Source organism: Ascaphus truei, chromosome 2 (genome assembly GCF_040206685.1).
Source record: "Ascaphus truei isolate aAscTru1 chromosome 2, aAscTru1.hap1, whole genome shotgun sequence".
Taxonomy (NCBI): domain Eukaryota; kingdom Metazoa; phylum Chordata; class Amphibia; order Anura; family Ascaphidae; genus Ascaphus; species Ascaphus truei.
This window is the reverse complement of record NC_134484.1, coordinates 420,438,439-420,448,003: the sequence shown is the minus strand read 5'-3', so window position 1 is coordinate 420,448,003 and position 9,565 is coordinate 420,438,439. Positions and strand designations below refer to the sequence as shown.

The 9,565-nt window shown below is 35.7% G+C and overlaps 1 protein-coding gene across 1 annotated transcript in view; it reads right to left on the bottom strand.

Annotated features, from left to right (window-relative positions):
• Positions 1 to 1,030: 1,030 nt before the first annotated feature.
• The window catches only part of GPR158 (G protein-coupled receptor 158), a 349,303-nt gene continuing 340,768 nt past the window's right edge, over positions 1,031 to 9,565 (bottom strand). Inside the window, exon 11 of the mRNA XM_075587610.1 lies at positions 1,031 to 8,610. Coding sequence (XP_075443725.1) covers positions 6,826 to 8,610 — 1,785 coding nt within the window. The 3' untranslated portion in view covers positions 1,031 to 6,825. The remainder of the gene's footprint in view (positions 8,611 to 9,565) is intronic.

Genomic DNA, 9,565 nt, shown 5'->3' with positions numbered 1-9,565 from the left:
CACACACCTGAGAGCGCACGCATGCCCGATCCTTCCTCTCCCTCCCATCAGCCGGAAGTTGACGCAACTTCCAGCACTGACCGGACAAGGAAAGGAGAGGAAGCATAGCAGCAGTGCTGCTGAGCTCGGGAGCCGCCGGGTCACTGCTATGTGGAGGTGCCACTGCACCGCTGACCCTGGGACAGCTGGGCGAGTTGTCCCAGCTCTCCCCCCTTGGCAGCCACGGAACCCCTGAGGGGTGCTCGCGGAACTCCGGTTGAGAATCACTGATCTACAGTAATTCTTACTAAATAACAAGCAATACATATGTGAGCCTCATTTATTCCACTAACAGGCAATTGCTCACTAAAACTACAAACAGAAAACACCATTAAATTGCTACACTATTTGTATCCTATTGCAATTATCCTCTAAATGTGCAATTATTTGTTGTAATTAACAACTAGCACCTTAAGGTACAGATATAAAGACACATGTGTCCTATCTGTTGCTCTTCATTGTTGATTAACAGTAAACTGCCCACTGAACCACAAGCAGTAACCACTACAATATTTATCTTGGCTGTACTTTAAAGCTAGCACACTGGTATAATGTGTGTTTAAAGGTAACTCCCTCCCCCTTCCTCCTTTTCTCCCCCTACACCCATTTCTCGCGATACCCTTATTTCTCCCCCTCCTTTTGCAGTAAAAGCCCTATTTCAACTACCTAAGAGAGGGGAGATTATTGTCAGTTCCAAGCTTATATTGCCGCACATCAGGTGAAAACTGTGTCAAACCATGTGATTTGTATGCCTAAATACTTCCTAATGAATTTGGAGTTTAATGAATGAGCCCATATGGATACAACACTAATAAACCATTTTTATGTTTGTTTATTGGAATCTACTATACATAATTACAAATGTCTGAGGTTTCTTGCAACCAAAAAGAAATATGACTATTACTGTGATAAAACAAGGACTATTCATTACAACAATGTTGTATTCACACAGAAATAAACACAAGTCTTATTTTCATACAAATGTGTTTTATTGCATTTGTTATATTATTTACATGCTGCGACACATCACAATATAAATCTATCAAATATTTCATGGTGGATGCGGTACAGTAAATACTATCAAAATAATATATTAATTAGTAACACAGATTAGGGTGAAATATATTACTGGTTTATATATTATGCATGTTTACTTAGATAAATACTAAAAGTCAGAAGGCAGTGTTTCTATGGTCCTATCTATCACTTGCATGCAGAAACCGAAGCATCAAATCTAAAACTATTGGTAGATTGTATTTTCTTTAACTAGAGGTACAGTAATATGATTGACTGAATATATCTCTACTGCAAGGGTTATTAGATAAAAATAAAGGTACCATATAATAGGCTTGTTATAAATCTATTGTATAAATAATGAAGAGACACAAATGGTGAGATTTAGTTAATTCATGCATTCAGAGGACAACTTAGCAAATGTCTGTGAATAAAGTGACCACCATCATATCATTGAACATTATTTGATTGACTGAGTTGGAGCATATGTAGATTAGCATAAGCATGGTGCCTCAAAGCAAATATTTGTTAGATAGATACTTCAATAATGGTCTAGAGCAAAATGAGCAATTTTTACAATTTAAGTTGCATCATATTCAGTAGAATATATTTTTTTCATTCTCAAAAACAGCTTTATTTTTCTTAAAAATGACATTAGTTTCCATGTTGGAGGCTACTAATTAGTCCACATCCAGGCAGAGGGACAGCTTCTTTTTTTTTTTTGCACCTATTTAACATGCCTTGAAGATATCTTGTGCTACACTGTATCTTTCTCAAGCAGATTTCAACTCCATCAAAAGCATATTAAATGGTGTATTTTGTGCCACCAAAGTTTCATAGAGCTTTATTAGTTCTTTGTAGTGTTAACTACAGTACTGTACTTCTCCAGTGTAGATATAACAGAACGCATCAGTGGAGATGCAGAGACGTTAAACCGTTTGCCAGGAGCCCAACCAGTCTGCCAATCCTGTGACTACAATTATAAGTTCAATTGGTATCACTTTTTTACTCGCCGTAACTACTGTACCTTTGTGTACCCCAGGCCACTTCCCGCTTCACAATGCAAGGTCAGTAACCATCCTCACAGGGAAGGTCGATACAGCTGTCTGCGAGTACGTTTGCTGACCGTGCACTTCTTTTATAGGTAAGCCTGAGTTGAAGATGTGTAAAACAGCAGGCATAAGCCTATAGGGATTCATGTTAAAATGGATAAGGAGCACGAAAGTGACACTCTGAGTGTTCATTTGCATGTCGTTACCCAGAATCCCTGGCTGCAGTGGAAGCATTGAATGCTGAGTGACTATGGGGAAAAGCTGTTTTTTTTCTTCCATTTTTGCTTTAACTTGTATTATGTAAATACAGTAGATTCACAGCTGAAGTCACATAAATAATCTCACTGATGAAACTATACTACCGGCGCAATGTATGCGATTGCCACTCCTACAACATCCAGTCTAGATGTAGCGAATTAGACTCCAAACAGGAGATTACCAATAGAGCAACAGCTGGGTTCACATAGTAACTTCCATTCATTTATTCGAGGCAATCGCGCTTTTGTGAATCTGCCCACAAGAGAATTGAGCCTGAGCATGATGACATGACATTTGCATGTACAATAAACTCATAATTCACAATAGTCCACATGGATAAATGATACAGTGTATGAACCAATAATATGCATTGCCTTCAAGGCAAAATCTATTGTAAACATTAAAATTATATATGCCTTAGAGCAGGGATCCTATTTATTTCTATATCATAGACCACATCAAAGTCAATAATTGTTTGGAGGACTAACATACTGTACTTACACTTAATTCTGTTTATCTATATACACTGATATACACACTATATAGTATATAGTGTATATATATATAGTGTATATATATATCATACAGTATTGCAAATATACTGTATGTGTATATAAAAAGCAGCTTTCACTTGTGATAGAAAATGCATAGATGAAGGAAAGAGCTGCCTGAAATTCCTTTTAAACACAGGCAGAGACCAAACACTGCTATAGGGGTATTCAAAATGTTAGATACTATACATTGGGGCCTAAGCCTTAAACTCTGATATTGTCAGTAGCAAATAAATCAAAAACAGCATGCAATTTGTTACAATAACATCTGACATTGTTGCTGTATTCACTGAAAATTATTTAAATCCCATGGTTTAAAATCTACTTTTCATGCCCCTTTCGCTCGACTTGCTGCCATACTGGATAGAATCAGACAGACGGACGGACAAAAACCTCACCTCCCTTTGGAAGGCAAACTAAGAGAAAAGGAGAGTAAAGGAGAGGTAAATAGATACACCTACTGTGTATATTAGGTGGTGCGAGTACCTCAGGCTCCTGAGTAATATGTTAATTTAAATAGTTGTAATATATTATACATATTGAAATTAGCATATTTACCAGCTATCTCAGGTTTGTTCACATGTGCTTGAGGAAGGTAAGATTTCTGGCAACGACGTTTTAGTCATTATGTAAAATCACAGCTAAAGCTCATGAATTAGTAATTTTATGAATTTGCCTCATTTGTATAAAAAACTGCACATGGCACAATATTGCATAGCTGGACCCAAATAGTGTAAAAAAAAAACATACCGTTTCACACAGTTTAGGCATGTGATAGGGCGTTACGGGATTACCGTTTTATGCAGAAATAAAAATCAGTGTGAAAACAAACATTTTCACCTGGAAATGCACTTATCAGAGATAAATTAGGTCCAATAACACAAATAAACACAACTAGGTTGTTTAAATAAATGAGCTTCGTTAGAGCACTTTGGGAAGAATGATTTTTTTTTACATTAAAGCTAAAATCAAGTTATTCCAATGTATGCATATCAACACATTGGAATCACTAATTGATAACGTAAAATGTAATTGTATTGATGCCATGCCTGTTTTACTGGGAATTGTTTTATTATGCTTATGAATACAGTATGTTTGTACAATTTATTTTGTCTGTTGACTCTGACCAAAAAGAAAGTGAAATGGAAACAAAAAAAAACAAAAATTTAAATTGCAAGAAAATGAATTAGAGGCAATCCAAGCATTTAAAAAAAAAATTTAAACATTTTTTTGGTTTGAATATATGCAGTAGAACAAGGTAAAAATTAAAACATTTTTTTTGTTTGAATATATGCAGCCTTTGATTACCTTTATTGAAAAGTAATTGCCTAAGCTGCCGATCGATTCGTTCTCCAGTGATCGATCAGCAAAATCCTGCTTCCCCCGGGTCACTAAATGGCTGCTTTTCAGTTTCAAATCAATCCTTAAGTCAGTGTAACTGAGCAGCTACAATGTATCCTTATATTACTAAGGTAACATTATCTATTGTTACAGCTTGCAGCTCAAACTTCTGGGAATATTGGCAACAAATTATCACAAACAGGAAAGTGTTACAAAGATCTTCCACTGCTGGGAAAGTGTATAAAGCCTTCTATAGAAATCAGAGGATTATCATTATATTAAAATTCATTAAAATGGCATTAAGAGTTTAATTTAAAAAAGTGTATACATATGTACTGTATGTGTACTTATGTATATATATACACACATGTAGGATATTGCTTGGATTACCCCTTTAAGAGACCTTTAATATTTTATTTAATATTTTCCTACTCGCACAATCCTTTCATAGTTGGTGTGTCTATAGACATAAAACTGAAATTGATTGTACTGTAAGTGTGCATTTGTAACGACATATATTATAGGTTATCTTTAAAAGGTTTTTTTAATGAACCTGTTTAAGGAAATTAGTTATGCTAGAGAGTCCTTATACAGATAAATAAAATTAAACATACATAGCTTTTAATATCTTAAGACAGGGTTGCTCAACTCCAATCCTCAAGTCCTACCACCTCCCCCCCCCCCCAAACAGGTCAGGTTTTCAGTGTGTCCTAGCTTCAGCACAAGTGGCTACATCAAAGGCTCAGTCGAAGAAGGAGGGACTCATTGAGCCACCCCTGCTGAAGCTGGGATTGATTGAACCACCTGTGCTGAAGCAGGGAAATCCTGAAAACCTGACGTGGTGGTGGGGGGCGGTGATTGGGGGGAGTTGAGCACTCCTGTCTAAGGACACAAATATGTGACATAACATCTGTTATTCATAGTTAGAGTACTAGCAGTCTAGTACAGTTGCTGAAACCATCTATCTTTTTAATTCTTGTCTAAATTGTTTATTTATATTACAAAATAAACTTAAACTAAAAAGACATACTTTATAATTGGTATACAGTACTGTACTTCTAATAAACACTAAACCAGCAATGGATTGAGCAGTTTGCTCCGGAGAACTCTATTGAATTAAAATGATTACAGGAGGAAGACTGGAGGAAAAGCAACACATCAATACAGTAAGCGTGATGTGGGACTGCAAAACCATTGAAAGAATATTTTTTTTCTTTACATTGAATAGACTGTCTCTTTGGGTTCAAAATGATCATTGTAAAGTTTATTTTGTTCAAGCCTAACTGTGTCCCTGAAAGGAGAGATGGTACTTGTAAGATTTTTCCTTAAGGAAAAAAATCAGGGTACCCAATCTTCAAATAGAGATTTGTACCCCCGAAGTTCTGCTAATGGCTGAATTATTAGATGGTCAATTTGTCAGGTTTATGTAAAGTTTGAGAAGTGATTTTGAATGATGGATCTTCTACAGTAAGTTTACATTTGTATTTATTTTAAAATATAATGCTTATAAATTACAGATGTTTCCAGTGGATAAAAACACCAACCACCTGAAACTCCCAGTTGAAAAGGAGACACAACCTATTGAGGCACCTAAAGGGTAAGTTATCTCCCAAAGGCCTTTATTTTTACATTCACTAACCACAGCAACACGTTTTGTTCCCCCTATTGCAGTACACTTTAATGGTTTGTGTTTCTTTGGCTGGTTAGTGAAACTAGCCATCAGACGCCCAGAGCCACAAATGGGTGCTAAGCATGTTTTTACTCCCATTCAAGTGAATATAGTAGGTGTAAAAGCGTGCTAAAGCTTAGCAACCTTTTGTGGCTCTGGGCCAGAGTGAGTTAAATACAGTAAATCTCAATGCTGTTTAGGAACATTGAAACAGATGCTAGCACACACTTAATATTGAAAGATTAGTATACAAGTAGATGATACACTAAAAGGGTTCAATAAGATGAAATAAATAATCAGATACAATCAATAAGTTGTCCTCTGAGCTCTAGCAATTCATACTTGGGTAGGACCAATTGATTTCAACTATCACTAAGGCTATGAGCACTAAATATATTTGCAAAACAGGTACCATTCCTTTTATAAAAATCCTGAATAATACAGCATCAAACTATAGTATTGATTAATATATTGGGGTGAACAAAAATTCACAATATAAACCACGGCAAACAAAAACACATCTTTTTCATACCGTACATGGCTGCCAAAGCCTGGTGGAAAGTTACAGTAATTCTATAAATAAATAAAAATTTATAGTAGGTATTTTGGTTGCATTATCAATACAGTATCTGCAAATTTGCATAAATGTGTTGTGTCACAAAATATCAAAGTTATTTGCAAATATTATACAATCTGGAATGCTTTAACATGGGACACAACTGTGTACAAGAAACGTATACATTAATAAGAAAATGAAAGCAGTCATTATAAAATGTATTTTTGGGATGCATTAAGTTAGCAGTGCTGTCAAGATTAAATATGTCAAGTGAAACGTCTAGTTATCTCTTTAGTTCAGCTGTTTATTAATAAACAAGTTCATAATCAAAACCATTCTTTAAAATCAACCTTGCTTTCCTACACTGTTATCTTCATAGTCCCATGGGCAGATTTCCACCAGATTTGATCCTTGCATTTTGTGTGTGTGTTTATTGTCTGAGGCATCTGCTTCTTGTTCCAACTGTGAAGAGAGACCTTCCCAAGGACATATTTCTACCAGTTTGCATTTGTCTATGCCATGCTCACTTGATGTAATTTTCCCTATGTTTGTTGATACTCCCAGAGTGTTGTCACCTACCAGGGAACAAGCTTCTGCACTTTTTGATTTGTCCATCCTAATTACAGAGCTTTTTGAATCTAATTCTTTGTCTTTACTTTTGTTTGTTTCCTTCTCCTTCTCTGTTGCTGTGTCTTTTCTTGCAGGTGTTACAATACTTTTTATTGGCATCACAAAAACCCTCTTTTTTGAAGGAGATGCTGGCAAGTCTTTAGAAGGAGATGTTGGGGTTAAAGCAAACGTGGTAGGTGTAGCTGTGATCCTTTCTACACTTAATACGTCTTGTGCTTCAAAGTCCCATGGACACACTTCAGCCCGAAGTGCTGAAAATTGTGGCAAGTTATTATTAGAATTATAGTGGGGCTCTGGAGAAAGTAATGCCCCTTCGAAGACTGGGGTATTTATTTTACGCTCTTTTTCCTGCAATTTTGTTGAACTTTTTTTGGGTAGTCCCTCATAATCTTGTGCAACAATATTCCCTGTGTGAAGTTTCTTTGCATTTTCAACTTTGGGAGTCTGTTCTTGTGTTTCTCTTATATTTGTATCACACTTAGCTTGGCTCTTGTGTTTTGATGGTTGATGCCCTTGTTCCGTAATTTTGGATCTGTTATGGGATTTGCTCTTTGAACGTGATGTGTAATTTTTATCAGTTTCCAAAGGAGCAATTGACACATGTTTCTGAACTTTATTTTCAGAAGGCACAGCACCAGGTGTAAGATCATACATTTCCCAAGGACATACTTCTTCTATGTCAAATTTGTCTTTGAATCCCAGTGCTTCAATTGCTTTATCAGGATCCACCAAAGTCAGACTCATTGCTTTTTGCTTCATTATTCCAGATTTTTGAGATTTTTGTGTTCCTTCAATTAAACTTGAAGTACTTTGCTGTTCTAGTTTTTCCTCTTTTTCAGATGTAGAAATGCGTTTATGTCCTTCTTTGTCCTCAGAATCTGTTCTTTGACATTTTTTGCCATCTTCTAAACGTTTTGTATTTTCAGTTAACCCTAGGTTTTTCTCTTTTGAATTGGCAGTAACACTAAGTGATTTCTGTAAAACAGGTGAACTTTGATGCAAAGGTTTCTTTACCAAGCTTAAATTGTGAGCACTTGCAGATTTACAGACTAAATGGACTGATTCTGTGGATACTGCTTCCAGTTCTTCAGTCTCCTTTTTCAGCACTGGATTTTCAAAAACCTCTATTTTCTCTGTAGAAATGCCATTGGACTTGTCATTTTTTTCTCTAAAATGGTCATGTGTGCTATGGGACTTTTTTAAAGAAAATCCTCTTTGTTTTGACGAATCTTCCTTTGATTTCACATTATGTACAGTCGAATCTTGGTGATTTCTTTTTGAACCACCAATGTTGTTTTTGGTATTGCTATGATCCGTGCTATCTTTGTCTTCTTTGGAGCATTGCCTACTAACACTTTCTGGTATCTCAGTAATGCGCTTCATAATTGATCGTCCCAATCCCTTTTTAGAACATCTCTTTTTCTGTAGATGTGGATTATTTGCAATCATTTTTTTTCGTTTGTAGATCTCTAGTTGCGTGTATAGTTTCTTAAGTTCATCCTATAAAATGTAAGATAGAAATTAAATAGGATAATTCAAGTTAACTTTGTAAAATTGTATACTGTATAGAATTTATATTTAGAGTTTTCTTTTCATAAATGTGACCCTTGCAGTGCTGGAGGCTCCTCTAGCAAACAAAAGATGACTTACTGTATAGCAGGCATGATATGAGCTTCAACATCGATCTCATATCTGTCTATCTGTCTATCTGTCTATCTGTCTACCTGTTTACCTGTCTATCTGTCTGTCTATCTATCTATCTATCTATCTATCTATCTATCTATCTATCTATCTATCTATCTATCTATCTATCTATCTATCTACCATTTATTACATGATCTCACAACTTTAGCCCAACATAAAAAAGTTTAATTTAAGACATCTGTGTTGTCTATCCTTCAACCAGTTTTCAATCCAAGGTACAAATATTTTTACTGAGTCCAATTTGCTTTATTTTGTACACTAACCTTGTGAAAAACCATACCAAAAGTATTTGCAAAATCAAAGTAGACCACATCAATTGCATTACCCCAGTCTAAATTCCTATATATATGAGAAGCAGTCTGCAATCAGCTGTTCTGGAACCATCAGTGAGCAGACCTCCATCCGGGTGCTGGTCTGTCTTTGGTGACACCATTCAAGGGCAGAGGCTAGCGTTACCATGAGAGTTGAGTCCCAGTGGATGGTCGGCATAGACTGCCTCTTACTAGTATTTCTTAGATGCTTTTTCTTTTTCAACCATTGTGAGTGCAATTTTGTTTTTATATTTTTACATCTGAAATTAATTTAAAAGATTTATACTACCGTATCTCTGCTCTTTTTCTATGTTTTTAGGTGCTATCCTTGGGAAAAACTAAAAGAAAAAACGCCCTGGACATAGATTGAATATACAGCTATGCTTCTGTAAAGAGAGGACAATGCGAGTGCAAAACTATAGAGCTTATATTATTAAATA